This window comes from Rhineura floridana, chromosome 3 (genome assembly GCF_030035675.1).
Source record: "Rhineura floridana isolate rRhiFlo1 chromosome 3, rRhiFlo1.hap2, whole genome shotgun sequence".
NCBI classification, from domain to species: domain Eukaryota; kingdom Metazoa; phylum Chordata; class Lepidosauria; order Squamata; family Rhineuridae; genus Rhineura; species Rhineura floridana.
The window spans coordinates 230,702,017-230,727,860 of NC_084482.1; the positions used below are offsets into that span (position 1 = coordinate 230,702,017).

Here is a 25,844-nt window from a genome sequence, read left to right on the forward strand (position 1 = left end):
TTGAATCTAACCCTAACCCTAATCTTCACGGGAGGGCCCTTCCTTTGGCTCCTGCTTCCTCCGTATTTCTTTTTCTCTTCCAGATTTTACTCGGTAGTGGAGCACCCAAGTTTTAGCTAAAGTATCTACCTGATCCTAAGTCACTACTTACCTCCAGGATAGTGGTCCTTGTGACATTCCCACCTTTTGCTCCCCCTGTCAGGTTCCCACCTGCTTGTGGCTACCGCCTTTCACTAGGCACCACCTCAGGACACCACCAGTCAGGATCGTCATTTTCATTTTTTCTCACTCCGCTCTAGCACAGGTCTCACAAGATTATTTATTTATTTATTTATTATTTCAATTTATATACCGCCCTTAGCAGAATAGCTCTCAGGGCGGTGAACAAACAAGATAAAATATAATATATCATAGTAAAAAATCACAAAAACATGTACAAACAAACAACAGAAAGCACAACAAAAACGAAATACAACACAAATTAAAAAGGATACATGTTAAAAGTAGAAAGATTAAGAAAATTAAAAGATTAAAATGCCTGGGAGCATAAAAAGGTCTTTACCTGGCGCCGGAAAGATAGAAGTGTAGGTGCCAGGCGTACCTCTTCGGGGAGGCTGTTCCACAACTCAGGGGCCACCACAGAAAAGGCCCTAGATCTAGTAACCACCCTCCGGGCTTCCCGATGAGCTGGTACCCGGAGGAGGGCCTTAGATTCTGAACGAAGTGAACGGGTAGGTTCATAGCGAGAGAGGCGTTCCACAAGGTATTGAGGTCCCACGCCGTGTAAGGCTTTATAGGTCAAAACCAGCACCTTGAATCTCGCCCGGAAGCAAATAGGAAGCCAGTGCAGACGCGCCAGAATAGGTGTTATATGCGAAGACCGACTGGTCCTCGTCAATAGTCTGGCAGCCGCGTTCTGCACCAGCTGAAGCTTCCGAACTGTCTTCAAGGGCAGCCCTATGTAGAGCGCATTACAGTAATCCAATCTTGAAGTTACCAGAGCATGAACAACGGAGGCGAGGTCGTCCCTGTCCAGATAGGGGCGTAGTTGGGCTACCAGACGAAGATGGTAAAATGCATTCCGTGCCACCTAGGCCACTTGGGCCTCGAGAGACAAGGAAGAATCAAAAAGAACCCCCAAACTACGTACCTGTTCTTTCAGGGGAAGTGTAACCCCGTCCAGAACAGGGTGAACATCCACCATCTGAGCGGGGAAGGCGTTCACCAGCAGTGTCTCGGTCTTGTCTGGATTGATCCCACTGCTAGGCAGCACCACCAGCCAATCCCTGTAAACAATAGTGCTGGAGACTTCACCTTGTCTCCCTATGGCTTCAGGAGCGTCACTAGGGTGGTGCCGCGGGTGCGGGCCGCACCGGGTGACACCACAAGACAGGGGTGACACCACAAGCCGCCGCCCCTGCCCTAGGCACCACTGCTGGGAAGCGGCAGGCGCAGCCAAGGAGGAGAGAGAGAGAGAGATCAGGAGAGAGCGCAGCGACTGCCCTCTTCCCTCAGCACCCGCCCTGCCACCTCACAGGCTGGCTCCTTCGCACTCCCTCATTCTAGATTTGCTCTCAAATTGAGTGACGAATGTGAGAGCGAGCGGTTCCTCCGGTGGAGGAAATGGTCAACAAAACTCTAATGGTTAATGGGCCAAAGGAATAGGGTGGTCCTTAGACTCCGGAACACTTCCTGTTCCCACACAAGAGCAGCAATGCGGAAGGCTGCCGGTCCAAAGAAACACAAGGAGGGGGGATGAAAGAGGTATGACGACAATTAAACCAGTTCCAGCCTCCGAATAAGGACCGGAAGGCTGCATGTCTTCCTCCGCTTTTCTGAGTCTCTGGTTGGTCGTTGCACCTCCCTGTTCCGGCCTGGTCAGTTTCCTTCACAAAGAAGGGGGGAAAGTGGGGATGGAGGAGAGGGGAATAAACTCCCAGGCTCCACCCCTTTTAAGAACCTGAGGGCTTCTCCGTGCAATCAACTCCAATCCCATGTAATGCAAAACAGAGCCCAGACTCCATTGCTTCCATTGCCTGGTTTTCTTGCAACCTCCAGATTTTTTGGGGGGGGCTGTCCTGGTGCAGAGTAAGCCGCCTTGCATGGGGCAGGAGGGAACAGCAGCTGCACTTTGGGATGACCAAGAGGGTTGGACTTGATGGTCTTACAGGCCCCTTCCAACTGTACTATTCTATGATTCTATGCCTGCCAACTTGGATGGCTTTCAAAGCGGGTTGCACACATTTCTAGAGGCTCAATGGCTGCTAACCACAATGGCTCTGTTGCTCCCTCCGCTGTCGGAGGCAGGAAATGTCTCTGAATACCAGTTGCTGGGAATGTCATTTGTAGGGTTGCCAGGTCTCCGGTTTTCTGCCGGAGTCTCTGACAAAAGGGGGCCGTCTCCGGCCTCTGGCCATAATTCCTTTGAAGAGGCTAATCTCCGGCTTTTGAGCGTGCTGCTCAGCCACGCATGCATGATTGACACACGCATGCGTGAAGGCTGTGGCTGGCCGCCTTCCCGCCCTTTGTAATTGAGGGAGGGACTGGAGAGAGAGAGGAGGAGGAGGAGGAGTTGAGTCGCCGCCGCGCCCCCCCACCCTGTGCAGCAGAGCCTAGCTGCTCCCGCCGGCCACAGAAGTACAGGTGAGGGGGTGGTGAGTGGAGGCTGTAGCCACGTGGCGCCGATGGGCGGGAGCGGCCGCGATGGGGCTGAGGAGTCTGTGCGTGCGGTCGTTCCGAATCCGGTTGGGGGAAGAAGGCCGCTGGTGGAAGGAGCCGGTTTGAGGCCGGGTCGTTTGTAGGCCGTCGCGCAGAGGGAGAGAGAGGGGGGGGAGAGAGAGAGAGAGAGAGAGAGATTTGTCTTGAGTCTGCTGTATTTAGTGAAGCTTGAGTCTGCTGTATTTAGTGAAGCGGCCGGCCATCCTTTCCGGAGCAGGGGAACCGGCTGAGGCTGGCAGGCCGCTCACTAAATACAGCAGACTCAAGCTTCACTAAATACAGCAGACTCAAGACAAATCTCTCTCTCCCTCTCTCTCTCTCCCTCTGCGCGACGGCCTACAAACGACCCGGCCTCAAACCGGTCCTTCTTCCCCCAACCGGATTCGGAACGACCGCACACACAGACTCCTCAGCCCCATCGCGGCCGCTCCCACCCATCAGCGCCACACTGCTCCTTTCCGGAGCAGGGGAACTGGCTGAGGCTGGTAGGCCACTCGGACACCGTCTCCTAGCAACCGCTGCCGAGACGGCGCCCACGCGGCCTGGCAGCCTCAGAGCCAGTTCCCCTGCTATGATAAATGAAGGTAAAAATGAATTGGACATTGTACTGATTTTAACTTAATAAAGATTAACATTTTTTAAAAAATGGATGCTCATTCCCAGGTTCATAAAACATAGGTTTATGAAGTCTCAAATGACTCTTCAAACTGACCTACTGCAACATCTATTCCTGGGTTCAGAATTCTAAGTTTTAAAAAGCTACACTGTAAATTCACAATATTACTACGAAATGACAAGGTGAAGCAAGTGGTGACCAGAGAGGGTGCCTTCTTAGTTGTGACACCCTCTTTATAGATCTTCCTCTCCAGATAAGTTTGCTTGGTAGCCAATATTACATTTTCTTATTTTCCCAGGCCTTTAAATGTATAATATTGTATTTTTTTAATATGATGATGACTGGTTCTTGTATTTTACTTTGTTTTTGTAATGCACTCATCTCCATTCTTAAAATTTGTTCAACCTTGGCAGGCAGAACTTCCATTTGGTAACAGCAAGCTTTTAAACCTCGCTGGGCTTCATAAAGCAAAAATCAAAATGGAAAGGTAGAGTCAAGTAGCTTAACCAAATTTAAGAAATGTAGATATTAGGTAATGGCTCCCTGTAAGCCTTTCCCATATTAAAATTCTTCGTAATATTTTAATCAGCAGGTTCCTTGCTGTTTGCTAAAACTGCTCAATAGGCCACAGCTGCTTTGAGCAGCTTTTACATTTAAGGCCCTGTCAACTAGAAGAGTGTTCATCAGTGCACAGATAAGCCTGAAAAAAAAAATAAAGTGTCTAGCATCCACAAAATGCAAGAAAAAGAGGTAAAAAACCAGAATGCTGAAAAGATATTTATTGTTCTGTACAAAGGTACTATTAAAAATATATTGGAAAAGTATTTGCAAAAAATTTTTTTTGAAAAATAATTGCAAAAGCTAGAAATTATATTACAAGATGCTCTTAGATGGGCTTTGAGCTTCTAAGAGCATCTTGTAATATAATTTCTAGCTTTTGCAATTATTTTTCAAAAAAATTTTTTTGCAAATACTTTTCCAATATATTTTTAATAGTACCTTCGTACAGAACAATAAATATCTTTTCAGCATTCTGGTTTTTTACCGCTTTTTCTTACAGATAAGCCTGGCCACAGTACGAGATGACAGTTTTTTTCATGCCCCTCGAAATCTCTTAATTCCTGTCATTTTTTCTCCCCTCCTACAAAATCTCATTCTTGCAGGGGAAAAGACTTCATGCTGTAACTTGTTTAGCAAGTTCGGTTAATATCATAAGAACATAAGAACATAAGAAGAGCCTGCTGGATCAGGCCAGTGGCCCATGTAGTCCAGCATCCTGTTCTCACAGTGGCCAACCAGGTGCCTGGGGGAAGCCCGCAAGCAGGACCCGAATGCAAGAACACTCTCCCCTCCTGAGGCTTCCGGCAACTGGTTAATAAGAACATAAGAAGAGCCTTCTGGATCAGGCCAGTGGCCCATCTAGTCCAGCATCCTGTTCTCACAGTGGCCAACCAGGATTATCAATACCAAACATCCAGGATTATCAATACCTGGGCACAGTCATTAACCAAAATGGAGACAATAGTCAAGAAATCAGAAGGCTAGGACTGGGGAGAGCAGCTATGAGAGAACTAGAAAAGCTCCTCAAATGCAAAGATGTGTCACTGAACACCGAAGTCAGGATCATTCAGACCATGGTATTCCTGATCTCTATGTACGGATGTGAAAGTTGGACAGTGAAAAGAAAAATCCACTCATTTGAAATGTGGTGTTGGAGTAGAGATTTACGGGTACCATGGACCGTGAAAAAGGCCAATAATTGGGTGTTAGAACAAATTACATAAGAACATAAGAAGAGCCTGCTGGATCAGGCCAGTGGCCCATCTAGTCCAGCATCCTGTTCTCACAGTGGCCAACCAGGTGCCTGGGGGAAGCCCGCAAGCAGGACCCGAGTGCAAGAACACTCTCCCCTCCTGAGGCTTCCGGCAACTGGTTTTCAGAAGCATGCTGCCTCTGACTAGGGTGGCAGAGCACAGCCATCACGGCTAGTAGCCATTGATAGCCCTGTCCTCCATGAATTGGTCTAATCTTCTTTTAAAGCCATCCAAGCTGGTGGCCATTACTGCATCTTGTGGGAGCAAATTCCATAGTTTAACTATGCGCTGAGTAAAGAAGTACTTCCTTTTGTCTGTCCTGAATCTTCCAACATTCAGCTTCTTTGAATGTCCACGAGTTCTAGTATTATGAGAGAGGGAGAAGAACTTTTCTCTATCCACTTTCTCAATGCCATGCATAATTTTATACACTTCTATCATGTCTCCTCTGACCCGCCTTTTCTCTAAACTAAAAAGCCCCAAATGCTGCAACCTTTCCTCGTAAGGGAGTCGCTCCATCCCCTTGATCATTCTGGTTGCCCTCTTCTGAACCTTTTCCAACTCTAGAATATCCTTTTTGAGATGAGGCGACCAGAACTGTACACAGTATTCCAAATGCGGCCGCACCATAGATTTATACAATGGCATTATGATATCGGCTGTTTTATTTTCAATACCTTTCCTAATTATCGCTAGCATGGAATTTGCCTTTTTCACAGCTGCCGCACACTGGGTCGACATTTTCATCGTGCTGTCCACTACAACCCCGAGGTCTCTCTCCTGGTCGGTCACCGCCAGTTCAGACCCCATGAGCGTATATGTGAAATTAAGATTTTTTTGCTCCAATATGCATAATTTTACACTTGTTTAGATTGAATTGCATTTGCCATTTTTCTGCCCATTCACTCAGTTTGGAGAGGTCTTTTTGGAGCTCTTCGCAATCCCTTTTTGTTTTAACAACCCTGAACAATTTAGTGTCATCAGCAAACTTGGCCACTTCACTGCTCACTGCTAATTCTAGGTCATTAATGAACAAGTTGAAAAGTACAGGTCCCAATACCGATCCTTGAGGGACTCCACTTTCTACAGCCCTCCATTGGGAGAACTGTCCATTTATTCCTACTCTCTGCTTTCTGCTTCTTAACCAATTCCTTATCCACAAGAGGACCTCTCCTCTTATTCCATGACTGCTAAGCTTCCTCAGAAGCGTTTGGTGAGGTACCTTGTCAAACGCTTTTTGAAAGTCTAAGTACACTATGTCCACTGGATCACCTCTATCTATATGCTTGTTGACACTCTCAAAGAATTCTAATAGGTTACTGAGACAGGACTTTCCCTTGCAGAAGCCATGCTGGCTCTGCTTCAGCAAGGCTTGTTCTTCTATGTGCTTAGTTAATCTAGCTTTAATCATACTTTCTACCAGTTTTCCAGGGACAGAAGTTAAGCTAACTGGCCTGTAATTTCCGGGATCCCCTCTGGATCCCTTTTTGAAGATTGGCGTTACATTGGCCACTTTCCAGTCCTCAGGCACGGAGGAGGACCCGAGGGACAAGTTACATATTTTAGTTAGCAGATCAGCAATTTCACATTTGAGTTCTTTGAGAACTCTCGGGTGGATGCCATCCGGGCCCGGTGATTTGTCAGTTTTTATATTGTCCATTAAGCTTAGAACTTCCTCTCTCGTTACCACTATTTGTCTCAGTTCCTCAGAATTCCTTCCTGCAAATGTTAGTTCAGGTTCAGGGATCTGCCCTATATCTTCCACTGTGAAGACAGATGCAAAGAATTCATTTAGCTTCTCTGCAATCTCCTTATCGTTCTTTAGTACACCTTTGACTCCCTTATCGTCCAAGGGTCCAATTGTCTCCCTAGATGGTCTCCTGCTTTGAATGTATTTATAGAATTTTTTGTTGTTGGTTTTTATGTTCTTAGCAATGTGCTCCTCAAATTCTTTTTTAGCATCCCTTATTGTCTTCTTGCATTTCTTTTGCCAGAGTTTGTGTTCTTTTTTATTTTCTTCATTCGGACAAGACTTCCATTTTCTGAAGGAAGACTTTTTGCCTCTAAGAGCTTCCTTGACTTTGCTCCTTAACCATGCTGGCATCTTCTTGGCCCTGACGGTACCTTTTCTGATCTGCGGTATGCACTCCAGTTGAGCTTCTAATAGAGTGTTTTTAAACAACTTCCAAGCATTTTCGAGTGATGTGACCCTCTGGACTTTGTTTTTCAGCTTTCCTTTTACCAATCCCCTCATTTTTGTGAAGTTTCCTCTTTTGAAGTCAAATGTGACCGTGTTGGATTTTCTTGGCAATTGGACATTTACATGTATGTTTAATTTAATAGCACTGTGGTCACTGCTCCCAATCGGTTCAACAACACTTACATCTCGCACCAGGTCCCGGTCCCCACTGAGGATTAAGTCCAGGGTTGCCGTCCCTCTGGTCGGTTCCATGACCAACTGGTCTAGGGCATAGTCATTTAGAATATCTAGAAACTTTGCTTCTTTGTCATGACTGGAACACATATGCAGCCAGTCTATGTCCGGGTAGTTGAAGTCACCCATTACTACCACATTTCCTAGTTTGGATGCTTCCTCAATTTCATATCTCATCTCAAGGTCTCCCTGAGCATTTTGATCAGAGGGACGATAGATCGTTCCCAGTATTAAGTCCCTCCTGGGGCACGGTATCACCACCCACAACGATTCTGTGGAGGAGCCTGCCTCTTTTGGGGTTTCGAGCTTGCTGGATTCAATGCCTTCTTTCATGTATAGAGCGACTCCGCCACCAATACGTCCTTCCCTGTCCTTCCGATATAGTTTATATCCAGGGATAACCGTATCCCACTGGTTTTCTCCATTCCACCAGGTCTCCGTTATGCTCACTATATCAATGCTCTCCTCTAAGACCAAGCACTCCAGTTCTCCCATCATGGTTCGCAGGCTCCTAGCATTAGCATACAGGCACTTGTAAGCAGTGTCTCTCTTCAAGTGTCTTTGGCACTTATGGTTAGGCCTGTGGTAATTTTGCTCTTCTGAATTTATATCCTGTGCCCCTGCTCTCACAATGCCTACTTCTAGGCCTACCCCTTTTAAACTTTCATCATTTCTTTGGTTTTTATCCCAGGGGGGAGGTTTATTCCGAACCGGACCTTCCTCAGCTCCTGTCGGGTTTCCCCCCTCAGTCAGTTTAAAAGCTGCTCTGCCACCTTTTTAATTTTAAGTGCCAGCAGTCTGGTTCCATTCTGGTTCAAGTGGAGCCCGTCCCTTTTGTACAGGCCCGGCTTGTCCCAAAATGTTCCCCAGTGCCTAACAAATCCGAACCCTTCCACCCGACACCATTGTCTCATCCACGCATTGAGACTGCGAAGCTGGGCCTGTCTGGCTGGTCCTGCGCGTGGAACTGGTAGCATTTCAGAGAAAGCCACCTTGGAGGTCCTGGCTTTCAGCATCCTACCTAGCAACCTAAATTTTGCTTCCAGGACCTCACGGCTGCATTTCCCCATGTTGTTGGTGCCAACGTGCACCACGATCACTGACTCCTTCCCAGCACTGTCTACCAAACTATCTAAACGACGGGCGATATCCACAACCTTCGTACCAGGGAGGCAAAACACCTTGCGGTCTACACGCCCATCACACACCCCACTGTCTATGTTCCTAATGATCGAATCACCCACTACAAGGATCCCTCCACCCCCTGGAGATATATCCTCGGCACGAGAGGATAGCTGCTCATCCCCCAAGGAATGGGTCCCTTCTAGGGGATCCTTTCCCTCTTCCTCGGCTGGATGCTCTCCTTCCCTGAGACCATCGTTCTCCATGATAGCAGGAGAGCTATCATCGCTGGAGTGGGACACAGCTATAACGTCCCTGAAGGCCTCCTCCACACACCTCTCTGCCTCTCTCAGCTTTTCCAGGTCCGCCACCTTGGCCTCAAGGAAATGAAGTCATTCCCGGAGAGCCAGGAGCTCACTGCACCGAGAGCACACCCACGACTGCTGTCCAACAGGCAGATAGTCGTACATGCTGCAGGCTGTGCAAAACACTGGAAAGCCCCCACACCCCTGCTGGCTTCTTACCTGCATAGTTTTGTTTAAGGTTTATTACGTCAATGGGTTGGAGACTACGGTTTAGTTGAGGTCAGGGAACAGACGGGCAGAGTGGGGGCCCTGGCCTCCTCGCCCTCCTGCCAAACTCGCTCTGCTGCTTAACTCGCCTTGACGCTTCGTCAGCTGGGGCTCCCTCTAGCTCGTGGAGCAGGCTCCCTCGCTAGGGTGCTCTGACTTTATATGTGTGGCTGGTTCCTCCCAGCTACTGCTGCCAGCCAGTGATGTGTTACTTGAGGCTGATGGCTATCAGCTGGGGCTTAACTCTTTAGTATTCTCTCAGGCTTCCTTCCTTTGAAGGCAGGAAGGCAGGCTTCCTTCCTTCCTGAGCGAGGGGCGGGGCTGTTTAAGCTTATGGCGACCCTATGAATCGGTGACCTCCAAGAGCATCTGTCATGAACCACCCTGTTCAGATCCTGTAAGTTCAGGTCTGTGGTTTCCTTTATGGAATCAATCCATCTCTTGTCTGGCTTTCCTCTTTTTCTACCCCCTTCTGTTTCCCCCAGCATTATTGTCTTTTCTAGTGAATCATGTCTTCTCATTATGTGTCCAAAGTATGATAACCTCAGTTTCCAACTCTACTGTCCTTAGATTCTATGATAGCCTTACCCTCCATGAACTTGTCTAATCCTCTTTTCAAGCCATCCAAGCTAGTGGCCATCACTGCCTCTTCTGGTCACACGTTCTTCTCCAAGGGACTGCCAACTTAGGAGGATCAGTTGTAGACCAAGCAGGGTGCGACAAAAGCAGGGACCTACAAAGGTATGTAGATTTCCATCTTGTCTCAGAGGAAGCTAAGTGGGTGTTCTTGGGCTCCAGCAGGTCACAAGAGGACAGCATGAAAGAGGTGGTGGCTGGTCCCTCCCAGCTACTGTGGCCAGCCAATGATGTGTTACTTGAGGCTGATGGCTCAACTAGGAGTCTTGGGGTCATCCTTGACTCCCAGCTGTCCATGGAGGCTCAGATTACAGTAGTGAGCCGGGCAGCTTGGTATCAATTACATCTGATACGGAGACTGCGACCCTACCTTCCTGCTCATCTGCTCCCCCAAGTGATACATGCCCTGGTCTCCTCTCGCTTAGACTACTGCAATGCGCTCTACGTGGGGTTACCCTTGAAAACGGTCTGGAAATTACAACTGGTGCAGAATGCAGCGGCTTGCTTGATTACGCATAGCCGTCGCTGGGATCATATCACCCCAGTGTTATTAGATCTTCACTGGCTACCAGTTGTCTACCGGGCCCAATTCAAGGTGTTGGTGTTGACCTTTAAAACCCTATACGGTTTTGGCCCAGTATATCTGAAGGAACGCCTCCAGAATCACCGATTGTGCCGCCTGACGAGATCAGCCTCGCAAGACCTTCTCTCGGTCCCACCGGTGAGAACAGCTAGGCTGGTACGGACCAGAGAGAGGGCTTTTTCTGTGGTGGCCCCCACCCTCTGGAACTCCCTCCCTCTCGATCTCAGACATGCTCCCTCCTTGTCAAGCTTTCGCCGAGCCTTAAAGACCTGGCTCTTCAGGCAGGCCTACAAGATTGGAACAGATTGACTCTATGTTATAATGAACTGAAGGATGGTTTTTAGCTTAAATTTGCTTGTATTGTTTTTTAATCTTGTTGTAAGTCGCCTAGAGTGTCCCTAACCCGGACAGATAGGCGACTGAAAAATAAAATTATTTATTTATTTATTATTCAACTATCAGCTGGGGCTTAACTCCTTAGGATTATCTCAGGCTTCCTTCCTTAGAGAGGGGCGGGGCTGTTTAAGGGCTTTTCTTTGTTGTTCTCCCACCTAGAACAGCCTGACCTTTCTTTAACCTAGGGAAACAGGGCTTGTGGTTGTGTTTAAGGACAGCTAAAGCTGCCCTTTTTAGCAACAACTGAGCTGACTCTTTCCCTGTATGTATCAGTGGAGTTTCCTTTTCCCCCTTCTCTCCGACTGGAATTTAGCCTTGTTTACAGTGTCCCCTGAAGCTTTCCTGCTAGGGTGGTGTTGAAAACTAGCTTTGTATAGGCTTCCTTCTCCTAGGATCTGTCTCCTAAGATATAGGTTCTTCCAGGATTTGGCTCCTAGCTCAGGGTGACCTTAGGCTGCCCTTATTACTTATTGCTCTGAGCTGTTTTAATTCAATTAAAGAATGAAATAAATGGGAGCTATTTACCCTCTTCTCACTCTACTGCTTAACTCACCTTGACACTTCGTCAACTGGGGCTCCCTCTAGCTCGTGGAACATCACTAATAAATATTATATTTTGATGGAATTGATTTTTTTTTATGGCCGCAGCTCCTTCACCCTGAAGTGCATATCGCCCAGGATTCAAATTTTTCTCAGAGTTGGAAAGACTAACCTGATGTTTCAGAGGTATGATTTCCTAGAGGTCACATGACAATAGCTTATGAGCCAAATGGTTTTTTCAGAGCACCCTTTTATCTTCCAGAAGAGGAATCATTTGCCAAAAGGCTAGGATGACTTTAGAAAGAAGAGATAGAACTGGGAATGCAGAAAGGAAATCAGCCAGGAAACCTGATGTCTTGCAAAGATGATGTCTTTTTTTAATAGACCGAAAAAAGTATTTATGCCAGTTACTAAACTGGAAACAAACATGTCAGTAAAATAAATAGGAAATCAAACTGCCCATGTGTAAAATCTAAACGATATGCATTTAAATAAAAAATACAGAAACTGTTCTAAAAACCTAAATGGGATGTGTGCTATTGATTATAAAGTATGCAAGGCCAGCCCTAGAGAAAATTGCACCCTGGCCAAGGAGTGCCTTTAGTGCCATAACCACCACGGTCAGGTTTGCAGGGCCACCCAGAGGGTTTATGGGGCCCAGAGCACGCATGATGTTGAGGACTCTGGTGCTGCCCCTCCAAGGACTTATGCGCATGGGTACAAAGCTGGGGCCCCCACACGAGAATTCTTGCATTCACAGGCTACACATGAGAATTCTCACCCGCAGCTCCACCTTGCCCTGGGATCAGGCAGAATGAGAGCTGTGCTTCATTTTCTTCCTTACTTTGGGGATGAGGGAGCCCGGATCAGGTTCTGCTTCTGGGATTCAGCTAAGTAGCTAAGGAGACAAGTTCTGGGCTTCAGCCTCACAGGTCTTCTCGTTCTGCCTGCTGCTGGCCTCCTCCAATCCTCACTCGCTCAGGATTCCTCCTTTCCCTGGGGTAACCAGGAGTGCCAAAGTGCCAAGAGGATTTCCTGGGCCCAGTCCACTGGATGTGGGTCACACCCTCTGCTGCACTCACAGACGATGACACAAATATCCATCCCCTTCACGTCCTGAGCAAAGGTGCACCCTCTTTTGCAGATGGAGGGGGGGAGTGTCCAAAGATAAATCGGGGGTCACACACAAGTAACAAGATGCCTGACAAATACAATATCAAATATCAGCGCCAATACAAGTCAGCAGAAAAGTCCCTGCACAGAGAAATCCAACAGGTAAAGGAAACAGGGTTTAGGCTAACTTAAGCTGTTCCTTCGGAGCCTTTTTTAAAACTGTGCATGGCATTCTTATGTTTAATACGGGGAAGGGCCACAGGCCAGAAAGGGGCTTCCCGCCTCCCCTCCGTCTCCGTGGGAAGCAGCCGAGCAGCTCCAGCCACTTTAAGGGTTAAGAAAGGACGCCGGAGCGGAAGGAAAGGGCGCAAAGGAGGGACGTCCCTCTCCTGCCCCGCCTCTCTGCCAGAACTGCGGGCTGGGAGCGCCGGAGGAGCCCCTCTTCGGGCGATGTTGGCCGGCAGGGTTGCGTGGGGGGCGCCTCCCAAGAAAGGTAGGCAATGGGGCGCAGGGCGGGAGAGGGCGAGGACCCCCTGAAGCGCCCCTCCCCGCAGAGCCTCCCGATCGGAGCCCGCAGCTCTGCCCGTCCCGTCTGCTGCCCCCTGAGCTGGGCTGGCTGTGTGGGGCCGGATCGGAGCATCCCGCGGTGGTTCTGCTGATGAATTTCGTGGCCTTCAGCTTGGAGATGGGGCGCCCCATAGTAGGAACAGAGCTAAGGAGACGACAGTGCGCTAAATGGGCCGCTTCTGCATGTGTCCTCGTTTGCCCTTTGGTTCAGCTGTGAGAGTTGAATAGTGAGGCTCTTCTTCCAATACTGCCCTTCTGCCAGCGCTCCCCAGTTTCCTATCCTGTTAGCATTAAAGTCGCCGTTTAATTCCGGAAAGCCGAAACGTGGCCCTGCCCTCCTTGTTTTAGGGTAGCCTGGCAGACAAACTGTTTAGCGAGTGACGTTTTTCCTGAAATGGGTGCAAATTGGGAGCGACTTCCCGCCCTCTTCCCACACCAGGTGTAAGTTCCCTACTAAATCAGAGGGCGTTCTCCAGCTTCTCCACACCACACACCTTTGTGGCACATCCACTGTGTACATGGCAAGTATGTGGCTTCCTCCCAAGAGTCCTGGGACTTCTTATACAGCCCAAGAGTGGCTGTATACTATAGCCAGTGGGGATTTTTCACATTCCGCAATGTTAAATGGAAAATAGCTCCCCGTGCCATTCTGATGCTTCCCATAAGCTCATTTCAAAACAAAACCTTACAAGACTTATAGTCCTGGACTCAGAGAGGCTTGCTTAACAACCCTGTCAATTTTCAGGGCGATACACAAAACAGTCAGAGAGAATCGAGAGTTCAAAGTCTAAAAAGAGAGGAAAAAAACCCAGAGCCCTTTTGGACTTTTTTCTGCCAGAGTTCTCATAATCGGTTGAAAGTCATTAAAAATCAGCCATGTTCACAGAGTACCTGTAATCCTAATACTGACCTTGCCCCACACTCTGACCTTCATCTGCTGCAGTTTAAAAGTTGAAAAATCCCTGGCTGATTTTTAATTAATTTAATAAATTTTGGCTGGAAGCCAATGAAAGCGTTGGGCATGCTCAGTAAGAACCAACTGTAGTGTTCTAAAAACCTCACAGCTGCTGGGCCTGGCTAATCAGGGGGCCCCACCCACACCAGACTTGATTTCACGAGACAGTCCTGGCTTCCCTCAGAGAATCCTGGGAAGTGTAGTTTGTGAAGGGTGCTGAGAGGAGACTCCTATTCCCCTGACAGAGCTCCAGTGGCCAGAGAGGTTTAACAGTCAGCCGCTCTGATTGAAGGTCTGTGAGGGGATCAGGGCGTCTCCTTTCAGCTCTCAGCACCCTTCACTAACTACACTTCCCAGGATTCTTTGAGAGCAGCCATGACTGTCCAAAGTGGAATAAAGGCCTGGTGTGGATGTGGCCAGGGACAGCTTTGCTTTAAATTTGGGTGGGAGGCTACATGTGCCTGCTGTAGAATAAAAAGGTGGGGAAACGCTGAAAAGCAATGATACTGTTCATAATGTTTTCCTTTTGGAAAGGAAAGGGGCTTCCCCTCTACCCAGTGCCCACCCATCCAATCTCCTTCCCCTCTCCTCCCTGCCCCTCTCCCAGTCAGTGTTGGGCTACGACCTGGGAGATCAGGGGTCGAATCCCCACACAGCCATGAAGCTCACTGGGCGACCTTGGACCAGTCACAGCCTCTCAGCCTCAGAGGAAGGCAATGGTGAAACCCCCTCTGAATACTACTTACCATGAAAACCCTATTCATAGGGTCAACATAAGTGGGGATTGACTTGAAGGCAATCCATTTCCATTTTCAAACATGATTGCACAGAAATTAAACCCATTGAACTCAAAACATATGCAAATGATCAAACCCACCCTCCCTTCTCCTCCTTCCTATTCCTTGCCCCTTCCCTCCCCCTTCCTTTGCCCCTCCCTCCCCATCTGCACCCCCTCCCCTTCCTCTTCCTCCTCCCCATGGTCAGTTTTACCTATCTTTAGCATGATTGCATGGAAGTAAATACCACTGAACTCTATAAGCATGCAAATGATCAAACCTGCCTTCCCCTTCCATTGCCACCTCCAATACGGCCCTTCCCCTCTTCCCCATTGGTCAGTTATTCCTATCCTAACCATGATTGCATAGGAGTAAATCCCATTGAACTCAATACACATGCAAATGATCAGACCCACCCTCCCTTCTCCTTCCCTCCCCCTCCCCTTCCTCCTCCCCATGGTCAGTTTTACCTATCTTTAGTATGATTGCATGGAAGTAAATACCACTGAACTCTATAAGCATGCAAATGATCAAACCTGCCTTCCTCTTCCATTGCCACCTCCAATACGGTCCTTCCCCCTTCCCCCTTCCCCTCTTCCCCATGGTCAATTATTTCTATCCTAACCATGATTGCATAGGAGTAAATCCCATTGAACTCAATACACATGCAAATGATCAGACCTGCTTTTTCCCCTCCTTCCCCTCTTCCTCCTCCCCTGCCCACTCTGAGGCACGTTACCAAATTTTTCCAAGCTACACAGCAAGTGGATTGGACTGTGAAAGACCAACCCAAATTGTGCTTGCATTTGGACCAATTTGTAGGGCAGTCCAATATCTCAGAGAGGAGTTCAGGTCTCCTGCTCCCCTGGTGCATTCACTAGAGCTGCCCAATTTCCCTGCTTTTTAAAGTTTGGTAGAAATAGCAGTGGGCTATAGGTACATTCTTAAAACGCAAGGTTTTTTGCCTATTAGTGATTTCTGTATGAAGCCACTGGGAGTTTTCATTGAGGGATTTGGAGCAAAATGTCATCGCTTTATGGAGGACCTGCAGCTCTATGTCTCCATTACATCTGGACTGGAAGTGACTGTGGCACATCTGGACCAGCGCCTGGGTGCAATGGTGCCTGGATGAGAGCCAATAACTTTTAGACCTTGGCAAGAAGGAGGCCTTTGAGTGAGTGGTCCCTGTGTCTGGGAGATCGCTCAGCTACCTGTTCTGGACTGTGTTTCACTCCCTCTGAAAGCACAGATCCATACCCTGGACCCATCATGGCTGGGAGTCCCTTTTACCAGTTCCAGTTGGTGAGACCGCTACGGCCATTCCTGGACCAAGATAGCTTGGCCACTGTGGAGCTAGCACTGGTAATGTCAAGACTAGATTGCTACAACACACACCATGTGGGGCTTCCTTTGGGCTTAAGGTGTGTGCAAGTTGGGCATGGAAACAAGCCCGTTGTACAAAGCTAAAACGTATATTCACTGCTCCGCCCACTTTTGCCTCTGGCCCTGTCCAGTCCTGGTACGTGGCCCTCGAAAGCCTTGGGCCGAAACGGGGGCCCCACTCCTGGCCTGAGAAAGCCACGTTCTGGAACAGGCAATGATCACCAGCCAGGCTGCTGAGGCTCCTTCCCATTCCTCTCCGTTCCCCCTCCCGACACCTTCTCCCGCTAGACCTTTGTAACGGCTTGCCTTGGGGGATGCCAGCACCTCCGCCCTGGCTGGCTGTTGTGGCCATGCACATGAGCACGGAAGGTGTCCGACTGGCCCTGTGTTCCATCCCCCTTCTGGCTGGTTACCAGGATAGATCTGTGTCAAGCTGTGGGGAGGGAATCAGTGGTATTTTAATTAGTTTTGTATGTAATTCAAGATGTGTTTAACAGTGCAAAAAGAAATGGAGATAACCTTCAGAAGAGAGCACTCTGCACATCCTCAGACGTACTCAAGACATAAACTGTTTTTTTAAAAAGCTGCTTCATAGCTGAACGGAAAGGGCACTTTGCTGCACAGCCCAGAAGCAATTTGTCCTTTGGAGCTTTTCTTCAAAAGAAAAACAAAGCTTGGTTTTACTCAAGGGTATGGCTCTCTGCACGTGTTCAGAGGCACTCAGCCTGGGGTGCCAGAATTTAGGGGAGAAACTGGAAACACTCCTTGTTCATTCTTTATTTTTTAAACATTTATTTGTTTAAAATATTTATGGCCACCTTTCTGTTGGAAAGAGCAGTACCTAAAGAGGTTTACAAACCAAGAGAATGCAAATCTCAAAACAGGAATGAATCATTAACTAAAACCAGCCATTGAGGTTAGTCAGTTTTACCTTGTGCCAAAATGCCGTCGGGGAAAGGGGTGGATGAACCTCCTGGGGCAGGGAATCCCAAAGTCTGGGAGACACAGCGAAGAAGGCTCTGCCTCAGGCACTGCCAAGCACGCACCTGATGGCACCCGATGGTGGCTTGTGTGGCTGGAGATGGTCCCTGAAGGATCCTGTCCATGCCTTCTCTCATGCCCCCCCAAGACCTCAGCCCCAAACCTAGATGTGTGGAGAGCTGGTCATGGCAAGGGCGAGACATGCATTCTGCACATCCTCTGGAAATATCTATTACTGCCCATGTCTCAAGGGCATTTAAAACAGGTTCCGGTGAGTTTTCTAGTGTAATATGTACTTTCTTGCTCATGAACGTTGTTTCTGGTATCTTTAAGCAGGACCTTATATTCCTGCAGGTTTATTGATGTTTGGTTTCTAATTTCAAATTTTTTATGCTCTCTTTGTGTGCCCTTTCTATGTTTCTAATAAAAACTTATTTTTAAAAATCACGATCTGATACTGGGACCACTCCTGCTCAATCCAGACACATACCCCTTTTACTAATTCATCTAGGGCACAAACTATCAGAATATTCTTCTGGGCAAGCCTCATTTGGATGTCCAGCCCCACCCACCCACCAACAGACAGACAGACAGACAGAGAGAGAGCGGAAGGATGGACGGACGAAACTGGAGGGGAATTAAATCGCTACAGGGGGCTAGGAAAGACTAGGGTGGGCTGTCCAAGGGCCTTCCCAAAGAAGCAAACTTGAACACTCACAGGGAACTGCTGGGAAAAGTGTGTGTGTGAGAGAGAGTGTGGCTGCCTACACACCACACACTGCAAATACATGTCCCCCTACCCCATCAAGAATCCTGGGGACTGTGGTTTAGCCCTCACAGATCTACAGTCCCAACACCATTAACAAACTACAACTCCCAGCTTTGGGGAAGGCATGTGCTTTCAACGCATGGTGTGCAGCCAGCCTAGGTGTGTGTGTATGGAACCAGCATTGAGTGGCCTTGTGCCAGCCATTGTTTCTCAACCGATGCTTCTATTATAATTATTTATTAGATTTGGTTTACTGTTTACTACCAAAAAAATGGTCTCACAGCAACTTACAGTTTCTAAAAAGCATCCAGTATAAAATTTTAAAAACATCAAAGGTAAAACAAGATTGTTAACTGAAAGTGCTCATCCCATAATAACATAAAAAAGACGCATCTTATCCAGCCCAGTAAAAGATGAACACCAAATTAGGAGCAAAATTCCTGGGTAAATAAAAAAGTCTTCACCTGGTGCCTAAAGGTTGATAGTGATGGCACCAGGCACACTTCTGGCAAAAACATTCCACAGAGTAAAGGGTGTAAGGAGATCTTCATCTACGCTGATTCTTTTGAGCTGAACAGGAGATAAATCTAATAAAAATTCTTTCTTCAGTGGTGTGGCCCTGTTCTTCTGGCTCGCTGTCTGCCTGGTTGCTGCCATGAACTCCCTGGTCTTCCTCTGTGCTCAGAAGGTCGTCTCTGACCTCACTATCCTGCAGGATGCCCTGACCTTCCTCCCAAAGGATCTCTACCCTGTCTTGTTCAAGGCGGCCTTCATGGACAAGAGGAACCTGTGCTTGCAACAGTTAGTGCAGACCTGGCCCTTTCCAGTCCTCAGTTTTCAGAAGCTGTTGCGAAAATGTCAGCATTGCGAACGTGCCCTGATCCGGGAGAAACCCAACAAGTTTTGCATCCAGATGGTTATTTCGGGAGTGGTGACATACCTGATTAAAATGCTGGAGGATCGACACCGCAATAAGAGGTACCTGACAGTTCATGTGCCCACAGGTTTTCTCCTAAAGGGGTTGGGGTGAGGAGGTGCATTGAGGGAGGGGGATGGTTCTAATGGCTGTTCTTTTCTGGCCTCCCTGGCAGCAAAGGGCAGTGTCTGCAGGTGCTAGACATGACTGGCCTCCAGGATGAAGGGCAGGGCCCTGAAAGCATGAGCCTCTGGTCCAGGACGGTCACATTGGCGAAGGCTTGCCTGGATCTCTCCAAGCAGCAGAGCAAGACCATGAAACGGGCATCCAAGAGGAGGAAAGGCCCCTACAACAACTCCGTGGCCCTTTCCCCCTCGCAGCCTGTGTCCATGGAAGTTTGGGTGGATCTTTTTGTGAACAGCACCTCCTACGGAGTCTTGAAGGATGCTTTGCAGATCAACAGCAGCAACGCTCTGCGGCTGAGGTGCCGGGACTTCCGGGCGGAGGAGCTCTCCATCGCCAGTACCGTGGGGATCCTGGAGTTTCTGGACCCGGTGGGGGTCCGGCAGGTGGATCTGAGGTTCAACACCCTCGGTCTCTCCGGCTTGAATATTGTCCTCCCACACCTGGCCAAGTTCACCACTCTGGCGAGCCTGAAACTGCCCTATAGCAACATTGACGTGAGACACCGCATGGTGGGCATGGAGGGGAGCCTGCAGTACTTTGCCACGCAGCTCAGTCGTCTAACCTGCCTCAAGGAGCTGAACCTGGGCTCCTCCCGCCTTTCCGGCAAGCTGAGACTGTTACTAAGGTAAGCTGTACAAAAAAGGGGTGTGTGTGTGTGAATGAGAGAGAGGGAGAAGAAAGTTGTGCAAAACCGTCACTTGTGCTCGTGTAGTTTTTTAAGAACCCACAGTAGAGATTGAACTTCTGAACATACAATAGGCAAACCATGCTTGAGAGCTACTTAAGAACACAGGGAGGTGCCTTAGGCTGAGTCATAGAATCACAGAATAGTAGAGTTGGAAGGGGCCTCTGAGGCCATCAAGTCCAACCCCCTTGGTCGGACCCTTGCTCCATCTAGCTCAGTATTGTCTGCATGTGCATGCAAAGCAGGTGTCCCACCGCTGAGCACTGGAGTTTCCATCTGCTTAGTGCTCTTAGTATCTTCATGGTGCAGCAGCCTCTTCAGGTGAAGCATCGGTTGTCCTTGGAGCAAAACTGCTTTGATATAACAACGGAAAATGATGAAAAAGAGAGAGGACACAAATATACTTGTAGATGGCTCAGCTTGCACTCGGGGGGTGTTTGGTATTGTATGTCGGCCCATTTAAAAATGGGGCTTGATTTGATTTCCATGCCCCAAAAGTTTGCAACTTGTGTAATTAGTAGTAGACATATAGTTCCCTAATCAGATGCTCGGCAGAGGTTGAGAAAAGACACTTCTATATATATATAAATGTAAGCCCTCACGCCGTCATGTTGTCGCAGTCGGGGTGGTGTGAGCTACATGGAGGCTGCAGCAGTGGCTGCAGCCTGGGCCTTGGCAGCTGCAGCCTCTACAGGGTGCTGGGTAATAGGCTGGGTCTTACAGCAGGCCGGCCGGCAGATTGGCTGTTCTCACAGTGGCCAAATGGATGCCCATGGGAAACCCGCAACCGGGACCTGAGCACAGCAGTTACCAGCAGCTGGTATTCAGAAACACACTGCCTCCGACCGTGGATGTCAAGAATGTTTGCATTCAGGATTTTAGCCAGCTTTATCTTATTCCAGGATACTCCGTTCCGTCCTTACTCTGGTTTCCATTGTCTCCAATTACCTCCGTTGGAACCAATGACCCATAGTGGTAGTGGGCTCTCTGACATTGGAGGCCTTCAAGAGGCAGCTGGACAGCCACCTGTTGGGAATGCTTTGGTTTGGATTCCTGCATTGAGCAGGGGGTTGGACTTGATGGCCTTATAGGCCCCTTCCAACTCTACTATTCTATGATTCCCCCTGCTCCCCAACACTCATCCGGCATTCCAAAGCCATGGAACATGCTTGATCCTCACTGGGCTGTTTTGAGAGTTCTCTCCTTTGTGTTTTTTTCCAAATATGTTTTGTGCTTCTGCAAACCTTGGGGTAAACCAAACTGTCTGATACCTGCCCCTTATGCATCAGTGGTGTTCTTTTGACTTCACGTATAGAACTCCCTACAATTCTATCTCCCATTGAGATAAAAACTGTTGCCCACCCACTGATGACTTTAAGGCATCGCCTGAAGACGCAGCTGTTCAGCCTTTGTGGGAGGTCTGTGAATGAACCGGAGCTGCTGTTGCTGGAATGTCTTTCTATATATTGGTCATCCTGCTGAATGTTTGACTGTATTTGATGAGCTGATGTCTTGTGTTTTATGTCTTTATTATGTAAATCACTCTGAGGTTTTGTATAAAGAGGATCCACACTTAGCGAATGAGTTCAGTATTAGGATATAGGATGGAACTGGCTGAAGGAGGGTTTTTTTCTCCCCAAACGTGGCGGCGGGGGGAGCCACTCTGAGCTCAGGGCTGGAGTTCATTTTACAAATTACTCACTCGTAAGTAAATGAGACTTCAAATGAGTAAGAGTAATTAGGAGCTGCATTAGCAGATGAGGATATAGAGGATGTACTAAGGGTTGGTGACTGTCCCCCTTCCTTGTTCCCACAGCAAATTGCAAAGCCCTTTAGAGAGCCTGGAGCTAGCCTTCTGTTACCTCTTGCCCAACGACCTGGCCTACCTTTCCCAGAGCCTCCACACCCCTGCCCTGAAGAAGTTGGACCTGAGTGGGAACAACCTCTCTGACTGCCTTCTCCAGCCTTTCCGAGGCCTGCTCATGCAGGCTGCCCCTACTCTGCTCCACCTGGACATCATGAAGTGCTGCCTGATGGACACCCACCTGAGCGTCCTCCTCCCTGCCCTCTGCCACTGTTCCCGGCTGCGCTACCTGGGCTTGTTTGGCAACCCCATCTCGGCCAAAGGGCTGAAGAACCTCCTCCATAAGACGGTGGCTCTCTTGGACTTGCAGCTTGTCATCTACCCCTACCCAGTGGACTGCTATGGGGAGGACTTGCCGTGGCCCCCCACCTCCGCCAACCTTCACAATGGCTCTGTGGACGAGGAGAAGTTCTCTCGGGTCAGCAACGAACTCCAGCAGATGCTGCTGAATGCAAACCGGGCAGATGTCACCTGGACCACCAACCTCTGCCGCCACAGGAGCCTGGACTTTTTTAGTTTATAGCCCTGCTGGTGTCTCTTGCCAACAGACAGCAGATGGGCCCTCCCCTCTCTCCTGCCGCCACTTACCTGCCAATGCTCCCTGCCTCTCACCATCCTGCAGTGGGCGTGTCCTGGCCGCCATGTCTGTCCTGGTACTTCTAAAACCAAAAAGATGCACCTGGGATACCCAAGTGCAGCAGCTGTTGGAGGAGCTGCCTGCGCTCTACTTCCGGCCCAGAGAAAGAGAGAGTCCAAAGCCACCAAAGCCCAGCTCTGCTCCTTCTCCTTGCTTAGGAGTGGGATGGATTCCCTTTGCGGCAGGCCCTTCACCTTAAAAGGACTGGTGGACAGGATAGCTGCTTAGCGTTCCTTCCAAGCCCTGGAAGCAGCAGTGACTGTGGAGGAGGGGACTGGCAGGCCAGTGGTGGCAGGAAGAGAGGAGCAGATGCCGTCTGCCGTGTTGGGGCAGCAAGTGGCAAAATGTGCATCCCTGTTAAAGACAAGGGCCAGCATTGAATGGCAGCCCAAAGACGCTCTGAGCCCTTTCTGGTGCATGTAGGAATGAATACCTGGGGTTAGGGGTAGGGTTTTGTTTTGTTTGGGGTGGGGTGGGGTTTTTTTACATCTATTTTGTAACATCTTAGCTAAAACTTTGCAAAGTGGATATCGCTGTCTTTCCTTCTGTGTGCTGCTGTGAGTGCCTGAGATGGAGGCCAGTTGGGTGCTTGTAAAAGGATTTGGCCCCTTTCGTAAATAGACTTGATGGCCAGAGGCAGTCTGTCGATCTAGAATCTGGAGGAAGATCTAATCCTAGTAAGGACAGAAGGAAGGGGAGATGAGATTATATACAGAGAATTTTGGGCTGAAATAAAAGATGATTCATCTGAGAGTGATTGAGGTGCCTGGTGTCTGCTTATGAAGAGGGTTCTACTCAGACAAGCAAGGAGAGAAAGAGAGGAGTTCCAGTCTGTAGCATCATGACAATTGCAGGAAGAAGGAGCTGTTGAAGCTGGGGGAATTCTACCTTGCAGGGGCAGGTTTTGTTGAATGGCTCTTGCATCACCCTGGCAGCCTTTGCAAACCTGGTGCCCTCCAGATGTTTTGGATTACATCCCCTATCAGCCCCAGCCAGCACAGCTGCACATATTCTACACACTTAAGTACATGCCCTGGTCTCCTCTCACCTAGACTACTGTAATGCGCTCTATGTGGGGCTACCCTTGAAAACAGTCTGGAAGCTGCAACTGGTACCGAATGTGGTGGCGCGCCTGATTAAAGGCAGCCGCCGGCGAGATCACATCACTCCAGTGCTGAAGGAGTTGCATTGGTTACCAGTTGCTTACCAGGCCCAATTCAAGGTGTTGGTTTTGGCCTTTAAATCCCTACATGGTTTCGGCCCAGTCAATCTGAAGGAGCGCCTCCAGCATCATCAGCAATGCCGCCCAACAAGATCAGCCTCAAAAGACCTTCTCTCCATCCCACCAGTTAAAACAGCCAAACTGGTGAGGACTCGGGAGAGGGCTTTTTCATTTGTGGCCCCCACCCTATGGAATTTCCTTCCAAATGATCTCCCTCATGCCCCCTCTATAATGAGGTCCCGCCAGGCCTTGAAGACCTGGCTCTTCAGGCAGGCATTTAGGGTGGGTTAGGTTTCATTGTTCTAGTCTGAGATATTAAATGTTTAAATGTATGTGGATGTTTTATTTTGTACGTTGCCCAGAGTGGCTGGATTACCAGCCAGATGGGTGACTCATAAATCCAATAAATAATAATTAATAATAATAATAATAATAATAGTCAGTCTAGGTGTGCCTGTGAGGGGCATATATTTATAAATCATTTATTGCATTTATTAGTTGCTTATTTTCACAAAAATTGACCCAAAGTGACTTAGAAACAGAGACAAGACATTAAAACCAAGTGTTAAACCCACAATAAAATTACATTTTAAAAACACATCATAGATATATGGGAGATCTAACATAACCCACCCCACTAAAGCTTTTTTTTTAAGAAACGTTTTTAAAGATGTTTTGTTTTTATGATGTTTTAAAGTTTTTAGTGCTTTTGTTTATAAATAAATAATAAAAGATGAAGAAAAGGAAGCCCAAATATACCTAATGCTGCTCCAAACTAAGGTCTGAAAACATCTTTGCCTGGTGCCTACAATTAGATAATGAAGTTTGCCAAGTGTGCTGCCCTGGGAAGAACATTCCACAAATGGGGAGCCACCACTGAAAAGGCCACTTCTCATGTCACCACCTTCTGCACTTCTCTTGCAGGGGGCTCATGGAGGAAGGCCTCAGATGATGAACACTCTCTCCCTCCCTCCCTCTCTCTCGTCTGTGAGAGAAATTGAGATGAGATTGAGATTAGAGGAATAATGCATACATTGCCATTTTTCAGAAATCAAGTTATAAAGTTATATTGTCCCCTGCAGGGTGATTTTTCTCTCCCTCCCCGCCATCCCACGTTCAGTGGTTCTTGCTGTCAGAGTGTTGGGTAAATCAAAACCTTACTTGAACGCAGCACCTCCGAGAAAATGAACTGATTTCAGGGCAACCCCCACCCGTCTTTGGAGCAGTATGAAAAAGAGAGAAATCTAAGCAAACTGGGGGTGTGAAGTGGCAGGCTTACTCATTTACACTTAGAAGTCTTGCCTGGCTGCTGGATCAGGCCCAAGGAGGCCCATTGGATCCAGCATCCTGTTCTTGCTGTGGCAGACCAGATGCCTCTTTGTGGAATCCTGCAAGCAGGACCTGGGTGCAATAGTCACTCTCCCCACTTGCAGTTCCCAGCAACTGGAGTTTCACAGCATACTGCCTCCAGCAGCAGAGGTAAATGGCTAGTAGCCATTGATAGCCTTAGCCTTCATGTACTGTCTAATCCTCTTTTAAAGCCACCCAAATTGGTGGCTGTCACTGTGTCTTGTGGGAGCAAGTTCCACAGGTTAACTATGCGCTATGTGAAGATGTCATTTCTTTTGTCTCTCCTGAACCTTCCAACATTCAGCTCTATTGATATACATTGGTATACTGCCTGGCCAGCCGTGTTTGCCGGATGGGGTACACCAGGGGTGGGGAAACTCAGGCCAATCTCCCTCTCTCTCTCTCTCTCTCTGGTCCTTGGGCTTCTCCCAGGGCACACCCCTAACCATCCCTCCTTCAAGCCTTCCACACATCCTTTTGCCTGGCTGGGATACATATCCCTGGACTGTGATAATGCCTCTGGCTTGCCTGGGTGGAGAGACGGGTGTACACGTAGAAACCTCGGGCTCTGTGGCTGTGATGTGATGTGACCCACAAGGGTAAGACCCCATCCATCGCTCCACTTTGTGCCTCTGGCTCCACGCAGCACATTGACACGTGGCTCTCAAAAGATTGTCCATGAGGGAATGTGCCCTCAGGCGAAAAAGGTTTCCCACCCTACTTTACATAAACAATAAAATACAGTTCGCAATAATGTGAAAACCTAGTTCTTTAAGTGTATTTGTTTATTGTGAGAGTGCTATCCCACCCTTCCTTCCAGAAGGGGCTCAGAGCAGCAAAGAATAAAACACTCAAAACATCTAAAAAAAAAAGTTCTTAAAAGCAATTCCAACACAGACTGCAGACTGGGATGAGGTCTCTCCTTAAAAGGCTTGCTGGAAGAGGAAGATCTTCAGCAGATGCAAAAAGGACAACAGAGACGGTGCCTAATATTTAAGGGGAGGAATTC

The 25,844-nt window shown here is 48.4% G+C and overlaps 1 protein-coding gene across 1 annotated transcript; it reads left to right on the forward strand.

Moving 5' to 3' along the window:
- Positions 1-12,851: 12,851 nt before the first annotated feature.
- Positions 12,852-23,020, forward strand: LOC133381919 (leucine-rich repeat-containing protein 14-like). Its single transcript, XM_061621498.1, has 4 exons — positions 12,852-13,037; positions 18,585-18,953; positions 19,067-19,702; positions 21,579-23,020. The coding sequence occupies exons 2-4, from the start codon at positions 18,631-18,633 to the stop codon at positions 22,147-22,149; spliced, it is 1,530 nt and encodes a 509-aa protein (XP_061477482.1). The 5' UTR covers positions 12,852-13,037; positions 18,585-18,630; the 3' UTR covers positions 22,150-23,020.
- The last annotated feature ends 2,824 nt before the right edge of the window (positions 23,021-25,844 follow it).

Coding starts and splice junctions, on each gene's coding strand:
- LOC133381919 (XM_061621498.1), top strand. CDS start 18,631: ATGAACTCCCTGGTCTTCCTCTGTGCTCAGAAGGTCGTCTCTGACCTC. Junction 18,954..19,066: donor GATCGACACCGCAATAAGAG/GTACCTGACAGT, acceptor CCTCCCTGGCAG/CAAAGGGCAGTGTCTGCAGG. Junction 19,703..21,578: donor AAGCTGAGACTGTTACTAAG/GTAAGCTGTACA, acceptor TTGTTCCCACAG/CAAATTGCAAAGCCCTTTAG.